The sequence below is a fragment of the Pongo pygmaeus genome, chromosome 10 (genome assembly GCF_028885625.2).
Source record: "Pongo pygmaeus isolate AG05252 chromosome 10, NHGRI_mPonPyg2-v2.0_pri, whole genome shotgun sequence".
Lineage (NCBI taxonomy): Eukaryota > Metazoa > Chordata > Mammalia > Primates > Hominidae > Pongo > Pongo pygmaeus.
Genome location: NC_072383.2, coordinates 22,315,621 through 22,334,530, shown reverse-complemented (window position 1 = coordinate 22,334,530; position 18,910 = coordinate 22,315,621). Strand labels below are relative to the sequence as shown.

The 18,910-nt window shown below is 38.3% G+C and overlaps 1 protein-coding gene across 4 annotated transcripts in view; it reads left to right on the top strand.

The window, feature by feature from the left end:
• SLCO1A2 (solute carrier organic anion transporter family member 1A2) overlaps positions 1-18,910 on the top strand; it is a 150,809-nt gene that overhangs the window by 98,384 nt on the left and 33,515 nt on the right. For 3 of the 4 annotated variants that reach the window (XM_054442084.1, XM_054442082.1, XM_054442085.1), the window contains 4 exons: positions 2,359-2,500; positions 6,609-6,741; positions 14,451-14,557; positions 16,870-17,016. In XM_054442084.1, the coding sequence (XP_054298059.1) occupies positions 2,359-2,500; positions 6,609-6,741; positions 14,451-14,557; positions 16,870-17,016 (529 nt within the window). Of the gene's footprint in view, positions 1-1,702; positions 1,911-2,358; positions 2,501-6,608; positions 6,742-14,450; positions 14,558-16,869; positions 17,017-18,910 lie in introns of those variants that run through there. The other variant, XM_054442083.1, reaches the window with a different exon arrangement.

Genomic DNA, 18,910 nt, shown 5'->3' with positions numbered 1-18,910 from the left:
GTAGGGAGTACAAGACAGAGGCCTGAAAGGGTTGACCAAAGAAGAGAAGACTGAGCAGAAAGAATCGAGCAGTTAGTCAAGAGATATAGGTATGCGTGGGAGAGGGAATTTCAGGAAGAAAAGAGAGAGCAATAGTATCAAATGACTGAAAGTCATGAAGTAAAATGATAATTCAGACATAGCTTGTGGATTTGGGTTATCTGGGAATCAGGAAGTTGTTTATGACCTTTTATGGAAGTAGTTTCAAGAAATACCAGGCTGTAGCAGACTTTAGGGTGGATGGAAGGTTAAACAGTCTAGAGTCTAGACTATTCTTCTAAACAGCTTTGTGGTAGCTACAGTAGCTAACCATCAAGGCTGAGGGAAGGTGTTTTGTTTTGTTTCATTTTGTTTTTTTCTCAAAAGGCAAGAAATACCTTGGATATATTAATAAGCTAGTGGGGAAACAAGCAATAAAGGGTGTGAGGTTGAAAATAGAGAGAAAAGGCTGGGCATGGTGGCTCATGCTTTTAATTCCAGTACTTTGGGAGGCCAAGGTGGGCGGATCACCTGAGATCAGGAGTTCGAGACCAGCCTGGCCAACATGGTGAAACCCCGTCTGTACTAAAAATACAAAAGCTAACCAATCATGGTGGCACACACTTGTAGCCCCAGCTACTTGGGAGCCTGAGGTGGGAAAATTGCTTGAACCCGGAAGATGGAGGTTGCAGTGAGCCAAGATTATGCCACTGCACTCTAGCCTGGGTGACAGAGTAAGACTCTGTCTCAAACAAAACAAAACAAAACAAAAAAAAGAGAGAGAGAGAGAGAGAAAAGAGCAATAATGGATGAATTAGAATCTCAAAAATGGGAAGAACGGATTCAAGAGCAAGATTGGAGGGATTTTATGTACAGGAAAGGGACACCAATCTTTCTAAAGACATAGGCAAATTAGAGAAGGTAGGGATAGAGGTAAGTTTGCAGGTGAAGTTGCTGATATCATTTGCTGATCATGAACAAAGAGAAGTGGCTGGGTTGGAGACTGAGAAACAGAAAAGGTTGTGAGTTAACTTGAAAAGAATATGTGAGGTAGAAAATAAGTTGTGTGATTGGCTCAAGACTGGAGGTGTGGAAGGTGGAAGGTGTGAGAATTTTAAGAATTTGAGTGTACTACGTAAACAGTAGGTCAAATGGTCTCCCAGGTTGCAAGTGTCATCAGAAACTATCTTTAATAGGACCAAGCAAAAATCCGTATGGCATGTGACTGAAGACCACCATTCAAGTTGATGTAAATCTATCTATAATTTGTTCATTTTGAAGCAGTAATTAATCTACCTAACTATACTATTACCAGTATACAGTGCTCCTGTTTTAAAACCTCTTACTAAAAGCCATCTTTTTAAATTTAATTTTAAAATATGAATTTTAACTTTTCATATTTTCAGTAAAACCATAGTAGCTCCTGGTGATTACAGTGGTTCTATCTGTGAACTCATCCCTGATGTTGTTATGGATTGCATCAACCTCATTGTTTCCTGGAACTATACCAATTCATAGGAAGTATGATTGATAAAACATATGGAAATTTATAGTATATATATTAGGCAGGCACTAAGGATAAACAGAAGCCAAGGGTCCATGTGAGCTGATTCTCCAAGGTTCAGGAAAGCTTCCCAAAATAAATGGAGTCTCATTTTTATGTGGTCCTCCATTTACACTGCAGCTGAGAAACCCTGAAAACACTCTGTCCTGGACTTATATGCCTTAGATACAACTGGGATTGCTGAGCTCAAGGGTTGCAGAGCATTCTACTATGGGAAGAATGAGGACATAATTCAGATTGTTCTGGATATTTCCCTCATTGCTGAGAATGCAGAATGTTTCTGACCAAGAATTGCAAGCAAGAACAGGAAAGAGTGGGGTCGGCCAAGGTAATCTGGGGACCTATTGTCCTGCAGAGAGAACTTAAGCATATTTGCTACCGAAATAATGTCTTTGTATAATTCTGCATTCTTTCTTTTCATTACAGTATATGTATGAATTCTTTTGTACTTTAGATATCATTGTAGCTCTGAAGACGTGTTTAAATCATCAGCTATGTATTACTTAGAATGACTGTTTGTTTCTATGTATGTACCAGTATGCTTATACAATATGAGGCTGCAACTACCTACAAAATTAGTCTCACTTTGAGTTTTCAGAGAGAAATCACAGTATGACAGGCAAGAGGAACAGACTACATTTTACAGTTTCTTGCAAATTCAAAGGTTACTTAAGTCGGAGACGATCAGTCTTATGGCGGAAGGCATTTTGTCAACAGACGGCAAGTATACAATTTAAAAATAATTTTTTCTACATTTTCTTATATTTTTTTCCTAGATGTTTCTGTTGGCAATAACATGTGCATTTGTATCCAAAACACTATCTGGATCTTATATGAATTCCATGCTCACACAAATAGAGAGACAATTCAACATCCCAACATCTCTAGTTGGATTTATTAATGGAAGCTTTGAGATTGGTAATGAATTATTTTTGCATTTCTTCTTTTTGTATTTTGTCTTATCTGTGGAGCTAGTCTGAATTTTATTCTCTTTATTTGCTGTTTTAGGTCATTTAATCTGACCGAGTTATAAGTTTTCTAAAACTGATTGATTAGCTAAGCTTAGAATATGCTCAGAAATAATTCATTTAAATATTACCTCATATTAACACCTAAATATTGCCACATATCCTACTATTGTTCTTTTTATTCTAATAGCTTCTTAGTTATGTAGCATGAGTAGCAGAGTATTTACAGTATTTATATTTAAATCTATCATTTGATAACCCTAAGGGATACTAAGGGCTCCATCTTTGTATTTAGAAGATACAAAGGTAGAAGCCCACCAGGCGAGGTGGCTCATGCCTATAATCCCAGCACTTTGGGAGGTGGAGATGGGTGGATCACGAGGTCAGGAGATCGAGACCATCCTGGCTAACATGGTGAAACCCTGTCTCTGCTAAAAATACAAACAAATTGGCCGGGCATGGTGGCGGGCGCCTGTAGTCCCAGCTACTTGGGAGGCTGAAGCAGGAGAATGGCGTGAACCCAGGAGGCAGAGCTTGCAGTGAGCTGAGATTGCCACTGCACTCCAGCCTGGGTGACAGAGCGAGACTCCATCTCAAAAAAAAAAAAAAAAAAAAGGTAGAAGACCTAGAAGATGTAGAAGATATTGTTGGAGACCAAGGAAATTCCCTTACAAATGAAAGTGCAAATATTTTTCTGCTATTTGGTCTGGGAGGTTGACAATTTTTTTCCTAAGTACAGAGAGAAGAAAAGATTGCTTTTATATCTCTCTGAATTTATTTCAGAGGCAGCCTCTAGAGAAGAATAAAGTCTACTCATAGATTCTGATTTTTGTGGATGACTGGGAATATGTGACCATAGAGAGGGAGAATGAGAGAAAGAAAGATTTCTTCCATGAAAAAAGTTATATAGAAATATGAGTGTCACTCCTTTCTAGTTTTATAATAGCTTCCACTTTCTTCAAGATGATAATTTCCTTTAATATAAATGTATTTAAAAAATCAGGATTGAGGAGAAGCAAAACTGAAACAAGTGATTCTTGATCTTGTCTACTAGTGTTCAACTGCCTTAGATCTTAGCCTGTATCACCTGTGTGCTGATCCCAGTGAGAGAGTTAGAACTAACTCCATGTATAGCCCACAAATTGACTCAGCTCATGATCTAATGGAAGGTAGAGATGCAGATAATAATAGTACTAATTGAATGAAGTAAGTTTGGTAGCATAGATATATACAAGGTCTTACAGGAACAGAAGAAACACAGACTCATTTAGGGAAGCCAGACTCTCGGAGGATAACTAAAAGTTTTCTAGGAGAAGAAATGAGGTTAAGCAAGTGTAAAGAAAATTCCAGTAGAAGAAGCCTAAGAAGGACGCAGCGCAATAGCCTATGTGAGGAGCAACATTCAGCTTGATAATATTGGCTAGCCAAGATAAAGTTGGAAAAGATTAGGATGTGAGCCTGCAGAAATGGGCAGGAGTGAGAAATGGGTTAATGAGAGCTTTGTGTGCCTGCTGTGGCATTTACTTTTTAGTTTTCTAGATGAGGGAGTGTCACTGAGGATTGGAAGGGGTTATTAACCTTTCTGTACCAAGGACCCTTTTAGCATTCTCACACCATATGATCCTGGAGTAATAATTTTAATTGCATAAAAAAAAACTATATGGGTGCAAAGGAAGCCAATTATATTGAAGTAGAATTATCAAAATCTTAAAACAAATTTTTATATAGTAATATTTGTACTTTTAATCAACCCATTAAATTAAAAAGTTACTAATTTTAAAGTAATTATTGTGTCAATGTTTTGAATTGTTTGCAACAGCCGTATTGTCATCTGAACACATCTGTAACTTCTATTGGTGACAATTGGTGACAAAGTTATATGTTCACATTGCAGTTATGTGAGTCTGAAGCACTGGGAAACTATCTGGGCTGGAGCTATTGATTAGCAAGTAAGTGGGTGTTTGCTAAAACTAGAGAGAGAATTTATGAGGTTATTCAGGGAGAGGATATAGGGTGATAATTACAATGGACAAAGAATAGATCTTGAGCTGCACAAACATTTAAGGCACAGGTAGAAGAAAAGGAGTCTATGTTAAGAGAAGGAATGGTCAGAGAAACAAGAGGGGGAACTAGGAGAAAATAGTATTATGAAAAACAAAGGAGTAGAAATTTGAAAAAAAAATGTATCAGCAGTGTGAAAAGCATTAGAAATATCCAGTTAGATAAGGATGAAGAACTATTCCCTGGGTTTCATAATATGGAGATAACTGATGATCTTTGCCAGGGCACTAGCAAATTTAGAAGCTAGGAAGTAGTGAAGGTAGAAGAGACGTTAGGGGATTAGGGAGGGGGAAAAGTGGAATCTATGAATATGGATGAATGTTCTGGGAAGTTTGGAGAGAAACTAGAGAATATGTGTAGGCTAAAGTCTCGTTGAGAGAGAGAGAGGCTTAAAATACATATGAGAGATTTTAATTACCAGAGTAAGTGACTGAAGAAAATGGCAGTGCCCTGGTGATATGTTTAGTGTTGGGTGGTCAGACGGGCACCACAACTTCTCAAACTGAAGGAAGGTGGTAAAGTCATCAGGTGGAAAACTCAAATGCCTTCATGTTTGATTGCCCCAAATTTCTTGATAAAGTAGAATATATTAACAATTTCTACCACTAGTGGGTGGTGACAAGTAGCTTGAGGAGAACGATGAAGATTAGAAATAGTGTGAAATTTACAAATGCCAATAAACATATCACTTAGCTTACATTTCCCCAGGCAGTTTTACAGGCAGCATTCTCCATACCTTTGAAAAAAGTTACTTTTCTTTTCCCATGCTTTCTCTTTGCAATTATTTCCTGACAGAGCAAGGCAGTTTAAAACGTGAACTCACTCTTATGTGAAGAAGGAAAGTTCTTTCTTTCTTCTCCTTTCAAAAAATAGATATGGATTTCAAACAATGGCCTCTGGAGACACTACCTTCAACACGGATGGCTTTGGTGATGAGATTTTAGAAACCTAGAGAGGGCAACGTGGCTAATATAGTTATTGCGGTGGGGCGCTCTCCATATAAAATAATGTACAAATGGACATATCTTCTACACACAAGGCAGACTAGAGAAAAATACAGGTGGAAAGAAAACTTTTCAAAATATACACTACTTAGAAAATTATTAACTCCTTGAGGAAAAAAATTTTGAAATTTTTATAATCTTGAGTCATTGCAGAGGCATTCTTTATATATAGTGGGAGCAAGATAGATATTATTTACTGAATTAAAAAATGTATGGTTTGCAAAAAACTTACTCATATATTTGTTTTTTTCAAATCTTTACTCCACACTCTTCAAGGATCTGTCCATCAGATGGGCCTTCCCCCATTAGTTTCTTTATTCTAAAGCTTTGTCCTAAGACATGGGGATACATTTTTCATTGCCATTTTTATTCCTCAAATCCAGACTCACTGAAGACCCAGTAGAAGTGGGGGTCTACTAATTTTTACTTAACTGCATTGTCTGATCTAGGGAAAGAAGTAGAAAAAAAATAGATCCCTGTCTTGGTCATGTTGACCAAAATGAAGGTATTTTTAAACAATGAGTTACAAAACATTCAGCTACCTAAATTTGACTTTTGCTTCTCTTTCTGGGCATAGGAAAACGTGATAATGTTCTATGGAGTAGGCATTGAGAGAGAGGCCAGAGGTCACATGCAGGCTGACACCTTCTTTTGAACCTCATTTCCCAAGTCTAGATAGTCACAAATAGAGCCTTTCAAATTTCCCAGAACCATTCTTTAGTCCCTTTCACCGGCTTCTCTTCCTCTCCCCTCTATAAATGTTGGTGTTTCAGAGATATCTGTTTCTGTATCTGTCTACATTGCAAAACAGAACCCTTCTTCGGGGCAGGGATTGTGTTACATTCATTTATTATTTAATGCAACCCTAGCACAAATCCCAGTATTTAAGATAGTTGTTATGCAGTAAATGCTAGAATGTAAATGATTGGGTGAGGCTGTTAATTAAGACTTTGTTCATACTTTTTAAAATGATTATTCTCAATTTTTTCCTAGGAAATCTTTTGTTGATTATATTTGTGAGTTATTTTGGAACCAAACTGCATAGACCTATAATGATTGGCGTTGGATGTGTGGTTATGGGCTTAGGCTGTTTCTTAAAATCACTACCTCATTTCCTCATGAACCAGTAAGTATTCCAGTCTGATAATTTTGGGTGGTCAAATTTCACTTGCAGGAAATGAAGTTGCACTTTCCTCTCTAGGAGCAATGCTTTCCAACAGCATAGGGCACTGTAATGGGAAGAGGAAGATGCACATTCTGTTTCATCTCTATATTTGGTGCTCTTGACTGCCTCACTTCCACTTAAGTAGTCAGTTTTGTCAATTTACACAATGGGGATTTGGGACCTTTTCTTGTGGAGTTGAGTCTGGTGAAAAGGTTCTCAGGACCAGCCAAAACTTGGGATTATTCCCTTCTCAGGACCATGTAAATACTTCTAATTAATAATGAGATTCTGCTTAATTGCAGGTCACCAAGAGACAGACCAGTCTGAAGGCTGATTTTTCTTTTAATTTTTACCAAAGTAACTATGTACAAAGTCATAAAAATAAAAACTATACATAAAAGCTTACATTGACAAAAACTTCTCCCTTGTCACTTATTACTTACTGCTTTCCAGAGGCAAGCACTTATAACTTTTAGCTCTTTCTTGTATTTGCCACCAGTTTCTTTCTTTTATTTTCTGTTTTTCTGTTTTTATTTTTTATTATTATTTATTATTTTTTTTTTGAGACAGAGTCTCACTCTGTCACCCAGGCTAGAGTGCAGTGGTGTGATCTCGGGTCACTGCAAACTCCACCTCCCGGGTTCAAGCAATTCTCCTGTCTCAAGCCTCCTGAGTAGCTGGGACTACAGGTACGTGCCACCATGCCTGGCTAATTTTTTGCATTTTTAGTAGAGACGGGGTTTCTCTGTGTTAGCCAGGATGATCTCGATCTCCTAACCTCATGATCCACCCGCCTCGGCCTCTGTTTTTATTTTTGCTGAGACAGTCTCACGCACTCTGTCGCCCAGGCTGGAGTGCAGTGGCGCCATCTCCCGGCTCACTGCAACCTCTGCCTACCAGGTTCAAGCGATTCTCCTGCCTCAGCCTCCCGAGTAGCTGGGATTATAGGTGCATGCCACTACACTCAGTTAATTTTTGTATTTTTAGTAGAGATGGGGTTTCCCAAAGTTGGCCAGGCTGGTCTGGAACTCCTGGGTTCGAGCAATCCGCCCGCCTCGGCCTCCCAAAGTGTGGGATTACAGGCGTGAGCCACCTGGGCCAGCCTTGCCTCTGTATTTCTAAGTAAATGCTATTCTATTAGTTTTGAATCCTGGCATACCCTGCTTTATTGCATTTCACTTTATTGCACTTTGCAGATATTGCATTTTTCACAAATTGAAGGTTTATTGCAACCCTACGTTGAAGATTAGAATCATTTTCCCAACAGCATGTGCTCACTTCGTGTCTGGGTCACATTTGATAATTCTTGCAATATTTCAAACTTTTACATTATTATTGTATCTGTTATGTTGATCTGTGATTAGTGATCATTGATATTACTAATGTAATTGTTTTGATGTGCCACTAACTTATGCCCATTTAAGGTGGTGATTTATTTATTTATGTATTTTTTTTAGAGATATGGTGTTGCCCAAGGTGGGGTGTAGTGGTATGATCTCACTCACTGTAGCTTCGACCTCCATAGGCTCAGGTGATCCTCTCACCTCAGCCTCTCGAGTGGCTGAAACTACAGGCACGTGCCACCATGCCTGGCTAATTTTTGTGGGTTTTTCTTTTTGGTAGAGACAGAGTTTCGCCATATTGCCCTGGCTGGTCCTGAACTCCTGGGTTCAAGCAATCTGCCTGCCTCAGACTCTCAAAATGTTGGGATTACAGGCATGAGCCACCATGCTGGTCTTAAGATGGTGAATGTAATCAACAAATGTTGCGTGTGTTCTGACTGCTCCACTGACCAGCCATTGCCCCATTTTTTGCCCTTTCCTTGGGCCCCCTTATTCCCCTAGATACAAAAATATTGAAATTAGGCCAATTATTATAATAACCCTATTGTGGCCTCCAGGTGTTCAAGTGAAAGGAAGAGTTGCACATTTCTCACTTTAAATCAAAAGCTAGAAATCATTAAGCTCAGAGAGGAGGGCAAGTTGAAAGCCAAAATAGGCCCAAAGCTAAGCCACTTGCACCAAATAGTTACCCAAGCTGTGAACACAAGGAAAAAGTGCTATTTCAAGGAAGACACAAATGATTAGAAAGTGAAACAGTCTTATTGTTGAGATGGAGAAAGTTTGAGTAGCCTGAACAGAAGATTAAGCCAGCCACAACATTCCCTTAAGCCAGAAGAGCAAGACTCTCTCTTCTATTCTACTAAAGTTAAGAGAGATTAGGAAGCTGCAGAAGGAAATTTTTAAGCCAAGAGAGGTGGGTTCATGAGGTTTAAGGAAAAAGCTGTCTTTATAACATAAAAGTGCAAGGTGAAGCAGCAAGTGCTGATGGAGAAGCTGCAGCAAGGTATCCAGAAGATCTAGCTAAGTTAATTGATGAAGGTGGCTACACTAAATAACAGATTTTCAATGTGGATGAAACAGCCTTCTTCTTCTTCTCCTTCCTCCTCCTCATCTTCTTCTTCTTCTCCTTCCTCCTCCTCTTCTTCTTCCTCTCCTCCTCCTTCCTCCTCTTCTTCTCCTTCTCCTCCTCTTCCTCCTCCTCCTCCTTCTTCTCCTTCTCCTTCTCCCTCTCCTTCTTCTCCTTCTCCCTCTCCTTCTTCTTCCTTCTTCTTTTTGAGATGGAGTCTCACACTGTTGCTCAGGCTGGAGTGCAGTGGCATGATCTCAGCTCACTGCAACCTTTGCCTCCTGGGTTGAAGCGATTCTCCTGCCTCAGCCTCCCAAGTAGCTGGGATTACGGGCGTCTACCACCACGCCCGGCTAGCATGATCTCAGCTCACTGCAACTTTTGCCTCCTGGGTTGAAGCAATTCTCCTGCCTCAGCCTCCCAAGTAGCTGGGATTACAGGCACCTACCACCAAGCCCAGTTAATTTTTGTATTTTTTGTAGTGACGGAGTTTCACCATGTTGGTCAGGCTGGTCTCAAACTTCTGACATCAGGTGATCTGCCTGCCTCAGCCTCCCAAAGTGGAAACAGTCTTCTTTGGAAAGAAGATGCCACCTCGGACTTTCAGAGATAGGGAGGAGAAGTCTTTTCAAAATATTACAGCTAATTGACAATGCACCTAGTTGCCCAGGAGCTCTGTTGGAGATGTACATGGAGATGAATGTTGTTTTCATGCCTGCTAGCACAACATCCATTCTGTGGCCCATAAATCAGGAGTAATTTGGACTTTCAAGCCTTATTATGTAAGACACACAGTTTGTAAGGATATTGCTGTTATAAATAGTGATTCTTCTGATGGATCTAAGTAACATACATTGAGAACTTTCTCGAAAGAATTCACTATTCTACATTCCACCAGGAACAGAAGGGGAGGGCAAAATCTCAACATTAACAGGAATTTTGAAAAGTTGACTCAAATCCTCTTGGATAACCCTGAGGGGTTCAAGATTTCAGTGAAGGAAGTCACAAGACTTTAGTGGAGGAAGTCACTGCAGGTGTGGTGGAAAGAGCAACGGAACTAGAATTTAAGATGGAACCTGAAGATGTGACTTAATTGCTGCAATCTCATAATAAAACTTGAATAAATGAAGATTTTCTGTTTATGGACAAGCAAATAATGTGGCTTCCTGTGATGGAATCTACTACTGATGAAGATCCTGTGAAAACTGTTGAAATGACGACTAATGTTTTAGAACATTACACAAAGTTAGGTGATAAGGCAGCGGTAGGGCTTGCAAGGATTGACTCCAGTTTTGGAAGAAGTTCTACTGCGGGTAAAATGCTATCAAACAGCATTATGTGCGGCCGGGAGCGGCGGCTCACGCCTGTAATCCTAGCACTTTGAAAGGCCAAGGCGGGCGGATCACGAGGTCAGGAGATCAAGACCATCCTGTCTAACACAGTGAAATTCCATCTCTACTAAAAATACAAAAAAATTAGCCAGAGGTGGTGGCGGGCACCTGTAGTCCCAGCTACTCAGGAGGCTGAGGCAGGAGAATGGCGTGAACCCAGGAGGCGGAGCTTGCAGTGAGTCGAGATCACGCCACTGCACTCCAGCCTGGGCGACACAGCGAGACTCCGTCTTAAAAACAAACAAACAACAACAACAAAACAGCATTATGTGCTACAGAAAAAACTTTTGTGAAAGGAAGAGTCAATTGACACAGGAAACTTCATCATTGTCTTATTTTAAGAAATTTCCACAGCCCCCACAACCTTCAGCAGCCACTCCCCTGATCAGCCAGCAGCCATCAACATGGAGGCGAAAGCCTCTACCAGCAAAAGATTATGACTCGCTGAAGGCTCAGATGATTGTCAGCGCCTTTTAGCAATAAAGCATTTTCAATTAATGTGTGTACATTGTGTTTCAGACATAATGCTATTGCACACTTAATAGGCTACAATATAGTGCAAACATAACTTTTATATGCATTAGAAAATTTAAAAAATTCATGTGAGTTGCTTTGTTGTGATATTCACTTTATTGTGGCAATCTGGAACCAAACGTGCAATGTCTCTGAGATATGTCTATACATTAGTGTTACACAATATGTATTGAATTCCTACCATAAAATCATTTTTACTATTTACATTTGTATAATTACATAAATCTTTTTTACCACTGAACCATGCGCTTATCATCCTTTACTTATATCACTTTTTATTTTCCCTAGATTTAATAATTACCTCATTTTATCATATGGTTTGCTTTCTTTGTATTGTTCACTAATTCATCACCAGATTCTCCACTGGTAGGGCAAATGTCTCCTCAATATTCTTCTCCATATCATAATGTATCATTTTTGTCTTGGAGATTCCTCACATATCACTTTCAATTCTCCATCTGCAGTCTGAACTTGGAATACTCTAGGCCTGCTGCATTGCTGTTTCCTTGGAATTTTCCCTCATTATTATCCTTGAGAATTTGCTTTTTACCTGTTTCAAACATTCAGTTATTCATTTTCTGGATGTCATGTCTCATGCTTTCCTCTTTCCTCTTCACTTGTTTTTGTGAAGAAAATACACTTTCCAAGAAAGTGTACAAGGGAAATATAAAACGTAAGACTTTGTATATCTGAAAATATTCCTATTTTACTCCCACATTTGATTGTTACTTTGGCTAGGATAAAATTCTAGATTGGAAATATTTTCCCTAGGGATTTTGAAGACATTTTCCCAATGTTTTCTAGCTCTATCTAGCACTTGTAATCAAGTATTATTATTCAGAATCCTATGCTGTTCTAATCTCTGTGATCAGTTTTCTTTCAGTGGAAACTATTGGAATTTTCTTTTAAGCTCCACGTCCAAAATTCATGATAATTGTCTTGGTATAAATCTGTCTCCTCCATTGTGCCAGGAGCCTTCAATCTGGACATTTGGAAAAGTTACTTTTGTTATTTCTTTGATAATATCTCCCCTATACCTTCTTTCATAACACTGTTTTCTCCTTCTAGATCTTCTATTACTTGAATATTGGACATCCTGTATTAACCTTATGTTTTTCTCATCTTTTATCCCTAATTTTTTGTTCTCTTGACTTCTTGTTACTTTCTGGGAGATTTAACTTTATTTTCCATGCCTTTGAATGGCTTTCTAGCTTATGCTACCACATTTTTAATTTTCAAGGGCTCTTATTCTTTGAATGTCCCTTTTTAAGGAACATCTTATTATTCTTTCAAGAATACATTATCTCTTCCCATCTAAATTTTGTCCATCTTTCTTCTTGGTCTTTGGCTCCTCCAAGTGTACCGTTTTTTTATTTGTTTGTAGCTGTCTTTACTGTTACAGACTTCTGTCATATATCTGGTGGTCATTTGTTATCTACTCACTTTTAAGAGGGAGGAATAACAACAACAACAAGCCAGCTGGAAGTTCTGTAAACATGTGTAGGACTTTGTTAAAGGAGGACTTCTTTGTAGAGTCATTGCGCAGGGATTGGCTGTTTCGCAGATGGCTCAGAATTGCACATAACCTGTTATCCTAGACAGGGATTCTTCAATCTGTTCATTGGGAGGTAGAAGCTTAGCTACCAGCCAAATGGAATTTGGAATCTCCCTGTTTAATATGTAGATATGTAGATTTTTTTAACTTAATACCTCCAGTTTTTTTGTATTGCCTTTCTATGCTCAATGTGCCTCTCCAGACTCTGGAATCAATGGACATTTTCAGCTGGAGTGGCAGGGGATGTCTCTGGGAGTTTAATGTTTCTTAAACAAACTTTAAACCAAAATGTTTGCACTATTCTGTGTTTTGGATCATACTCACTTTTGCATTTAAGTATCTTGCCTGAATGTTCCTGGGCTTTGCAGCATTGCTTCCTTGCAGGCACTTACAGTTGCACTTCTCATATCTTCTATTTCAGTGACCACTCAGTTACCTGCTTTTCCATTTTGAAAATCTTGTTGAGCTCTCTTTTATTGTAAAATTCCCTATTTTTTTATCCTTGTGGAATTATGCCTTTTCCCATTCTGTTTGAAAACCTATTTACCATCATTTTGCTGATGCTTTGGGAATGAATAGACTTTGAGTTATTGGATTTTTAGTGGATAAATTAACAAAACATATTTTCTCTTTTAAAGTATTTTTGAAGGGATCAGAGTTTCTAAGCAGAGTCTTTCCTTTTCTTTTATTTCTTAGCCTATCCAAAACAATGTCAAGTAATATTCAGCTACTGTATACATTTCTTTCTACCACCTGCCAAAGGTGTTATTTCCTTGAGGTTGTCATGTCTCATAGGATTATGAGTATGGAGACAGAAGCCTTCGTCTATAGTTCACAGCCAAACTCTTTGGGCATCACTGAGCAGTTGTTCTAAGGGGAAGGTATTTTGAGCCTTTTTATTATATCCTATAGCACAGAAATTAAGACTATCAGTGGCATCCGAGCACAACACTCTAGCTTTTGTGGAACTCAGAAGGGCAAGTTTTCTTCTGGCTACCTTATCTAATAGAAACACAGAAAACAATCCAGCATTATTTCTAACAAACAGAGACTTCACTGAACATACTTTGAACATACTTTTTTTTTTTCCGTCTTACAGCATGTAATTTACTTTCTGAGGAAAAGCATGTGGATCTTGTGGTAATTTGCTTAAATTAAATGGTCATAGTTTATTAATCCATTTGTTCTTATGAGAAGAGAAAAAGTCATTACATTATGTGTCATGGTGATTGAGATTCTCTTAAGGCCTCTCATTATGATGGACAAATATTTTGGTTTTTTTAGGGGTTTATGAAACGCACGGAAGAATTATTGTAGGGTTTCTCAGAAACTGGAGGTTTTGCTTCTTCTGAGCAAACTTTAGAGAATGCCAAGTTGAAGGCTTGTTTTGTTGTTATTCCTTCCAAAGCATTTATCTTCTTAATTATGCATTATTGAATGTCACATTTTTTAAAGTTTGTGTTCCTTATCTTATAATAATTATTTCCAGGAAATGATAACCTAAAAATCAAAGAAGGTTGATATTTGATAATCTAAAGGTAGATAGATCATCCACAGGCAGATTATTGAAAGCTAAGTATAAAAAGGTTGTACATTTACAGAAAGTGGCAAGTTTTTTGATGATATTAACTTATGATAACTTGGATGCCAAAGATGAAAAGCCATTTTTACTGGATTTGGATACTGTGTTGTATGGGAAGCAGAAGGTAACAATCTGCACATTGCCCACATTGTCCTCATTACTTTCTTAAAATAAACTCATTTTCCCTGTGTTTATACAGATATGAATATGAATCTACAGTTTCAGTTTCAGGCAACTTGTCCTCAAACAGTTTCTTGTGTATGGAAAATGGAACCCAGATTTTAAGACCAACGCAGGATCCATCAGGTTGTCTACTTCATTGTATAGATTTTTGTTCAGCGAACTTGTAACTAAACACTTTCTGTTGAGGGGCTTGAATGAGATATTGATTGAGTTAGATAAATAAACAAAGATATGCTCTCTCTCCAGGAACTTCCAAAGGAGTTACAATGGGCAATAAGAATAGCTAATAACAAAGAATGTTATTTTTCTCATATTTGAATGTATTTATTGAGAGTTCCTTGTTTATTTATTAACATGTTATTTAAAAATGAGTCAAAGGGCCGGGTGCAGTGGCTCACGCCTGTAATCCCAGCACTTTGGGAGGCTGAGACGGATGGATCACCTGAGGTCAGGAGTTCGAGACCAGCCTGGCCAACATGGTGAAACCCCACCTCTATCAAAAAATACAAAAATTAGCCAAGCATGGTAGCGGGCACCTGTAATCCCAGCTACTCAGGAGGCCGAGGCAGGAGAATTGCTTGAACCCAGGTAGCAGAGGTTGCAGTGATCCAAGATCACGCCATTGCACTCCAGCCTGGGCAACAGAGTGAGACAAAAAAAGTGTCAAAGACATCTATCCAAGGACCACTGTCAAGTTCATCCCACAGAGGAAAACGTCTTAGAAGGATGGATTTATGCTGATGATGTGGTGTATACGATTATGTAAATAGGAACTAGAGACAGAAACAAAGTTCAAGAGATTTGTGTTCTATCACTGATCTTTAATAGCAGGGAAAACAGGCAAGTACGCTATAGTTCTGAATTACTCTATTCCCTTTCTATTGAGTTAGGAACTTGTCTTTCTGGTTTTTTTTTTTTTTTTTTTTCCCCTCTACTGGAGACAGTGCTTTAAAATTCTACACAATAGCAGTGCTTCTTTCAGCTTCTGGTAGCCCTAGGCACTGGCTTCTGCCCCTTCTGTCCCTTCTGTCCTTTCTGCTAAGAGACTTGTATAATCTTCTGGTTATACTTGGTCTGGAGATGACTCTGATGACTCAACATTTTTATGGGGACATTTTTATTCTGTATTCATGTTCGTGGAAATTGCAGTAGTCCACAAGGGTGGGAATTTCATGACCATCATTGAGTCAGGAAACCAAAACAGTTTCAAAAAGTTGAAAAATATCTGTCTCAGAAGAAGCCAAAGAGCCCCCATGGGGGAAACAAAGGAAAACAGTGACATTAACAGTGGCCTGTGTTCTCTTCCTGAGCTGGCTATTGCCAAAGACTGACCCAGGTGCTATTTGGCTTCATTGTGGATATAGCAAAATCTTCCCATTGTGGCATATCTCTAGGAAGGTGGATTGATGCTTTCAATTTTGCCCTAGAATAGGCCTAGAGTTTGCCTGTGATCTCTAGACACAAATCACATTGTGCATCACACAAAAAATCTGAATACCTAGAAATAGAGACTATTATTTTCTGACTGGAAATAATGGAGAGATAGCACTCACAAGAAATTCCTGGACCCAGCTGTGGTCAGGACCTCACAGTCTCACCTGGCCAATTTATAGGAGGTGAGAGTGCATTGTCCTTCACTTCCCTGAAGACTCCACAGAGCTTCCTCACAGCTTACCAGCTATTTTGGCCTAGAACACAGATGACAAAGAGATTGACAGAATCCTTCAGAGATCTTCCTATCTTTCTCACTTTCTATTCCCTTTGGTCTAGTCTTTGTTACTCTACTAAGCAGCTGCGGCTCCAAGGATTGGGGGATTTCTGTATTGAAAGTTATTTGGTGGTTACAGTATACAACATGCTCTATAGAGAACCTATGATGATTATCCAGTTAAATATTTTTAGTTTCTATGAAATAATTAGAGCTATAGAGAATTCACACTTTAGTGAACTTTTGTTTAAATTTTATAAATATAGTACCAATTCTAGCGAAAGATATGTTTGTCTCCCCAAAGTTGGATAGGAATGGGGAAACACTTGTAGCAGCTGAATGAGTCCAGGAGTTGCTGAGAAACTGAATCTCTTTGATTTTTAATGTTTGCCAATTTTTAATATTTGCCAATAGCAGTGTAACACTGCTATGAAACTACCAATGAGGTGTCACTGAACACTGAGTTGGGAGGTGTGTATACTTATCTCTCCCAACTCAGTAGGGACTGGCTCCAGTATATCACTTACACTTGTACATACATACTCAAGTCCACTGTCAGAGAATGCACTAGGGGTGCCCTGAGAAGTCATTGCTGGAATAGTAATATAAATCATTGACAAGGGGCCATGGTCATATAACTGTGAAATGCCTACAGAAAACATAGAATTAATATTACTGACATTTTATTGTCAAAGCGCTAATGTCATGTCTTTTTTTTTTAATGCAGAGTGTACAAAGGAAGTTAAATCATTAATGTGGGTGTACGTCCTAGTAGGCAATATTGTACGTGGAATGGGTGAAACTCCCATCCTGCCTTTGGGTATTTCCTATATAGAAGATTTTTCCAAATTTGAAAATTCTCCTTTATATATTGGTAAGTTTGAAAATCTACCTTAGCTTCTTTTCAGGGCAATATGTTCCTTGAGGTTAGAAATTAGTTATATTTTTGTAGTCTTAGTGATTTCCACAATGATGAGTAGAGTGTCTTGGCACAGTCGGCCTTCCATAAAAGTTTGTTGAATGGAGATGAGATATGCTAAATGACAGTGAGCCACTTTGTTAATAAATCTACTTTCTACTATTGGAAATACCACAAGTCTAGTGCCCCCGGAGGTGACCCTTTCATTTGCTTGGCACCGCACTACATCCAATCTGTTAAGAGATTTGAAAATGTTTTCTCTAAAATGTTCCGTGCATTCAAAACCTTTCTCACTATTTTCAGTACCTCTGTTTTTGTTGAGGTTCTCATTACTTTGTCTGTAGATTCTCTTTATTAAATTATTTTCTCTTCAGTATTTTATTTTCTCAGTTTTTAAGAAACATTCTTGCAATATAATTTTTCTCAAGCATTGTTTTAATCATGTCTTCTCTACTATATTTATGACACATATAAGCTCCTCATTTATTAAATCTGATCTGTCCACTTATTACTCATGGCTCTGCATGACATTCACTTACTTAGTTTCTATATAGTTTCTCTTCTTAATGATCTCTCCATATAGTCAGGCTTCTTCATATTTTTCACAAATGCATCTTCATCTTTTTGTTTATGTTTCTTGAAATTACCATTTTAAAATCCATGTAGGTCACCTGGAACAATAGCCAACTTAACACCCACCTTCTTGTGCTGCCTTCCAATCTCTGAAATATTCTTAATTTATTATGCATGACTTGCTTATATTTTTTGTTATTCTATCAATAGTTGGTCATAAACTCATAACGTTTAGTATAGGGACATTTTGCCATTAATGTATGTAGGCATATCTTTTAAAAACTAAAAAAGTCAAAGAGGGTGAGAGAAGATGGAAATGATTACACATAATCCAGATGGATGAAAATATTGAGGAATCATTAACCCAAGTGACTTTTCACACATTTTGGCAACTCATTAATTTTGCAATAATCTTTTTCAGTGATTTTCTATTCAGTCCTTTTAACTTCCTTCACACACTTATATTAAAAGAATGCAAACACTCTCCTACAATAAATTAACAAACACCTTGCTATGATGTCTATTTCTTTATTCAACAAATACTAGGGTGTATTATATGTAAATATAGCTGTGATAATCTCTATACATATTAAAATGAGGATGATGTGGTCCATACAAGGTTAGTAAATAAAGAACTACATAATTATTAGTACTATATATAGAGTGTGTATATATATGTATATACATATATAGTGTGTGTTCATGTGTGTATCCATAACCAAATAACTATAAATCAAATAGCTCTACACCAAGAAAACAGTTCCATGTATGGCTCTGGAGTTTAGAAGAGGATATAAAAGCTAGGTTAAAAGTTGGAGAATTGACCAGGTGTGGTGGCTCATGCCTGTAATCCCAGCACTTTGGGAGGCCGAGGTGGACAAATCACCTGAGGTCAGGAGTTCGAGACCAGCCTGATCAATATGATGAAACCCCGTCTCTACTAAAAATACAAAAATTAGCTGAGTGTGGTGGTATGCGCCTGTAATCCCAGCTACTCAGGAGGCTGAGGCAGGCAGATCATCTGAGGTCAGGAGTTCGAGACCAGCCTGTCCAATATGATAAAACCCCATTTCTACTAAAAGTACAAAAATTAGCCAGGTGTGGTGGCATGTGCCTATAATCCCAGCTACTCAGTAGGCTGAGACAGGAGAATCACTTGAACCCGGGAGGTGGAGGTTGCAGTGAGCACTCCAGCCTGAGCAATAAGAGTGAAACTCCATCTCAAAAAAAAAATATGGAGAGGTAATAAATGAAATCAAGAGGGAGAAATAAGGTT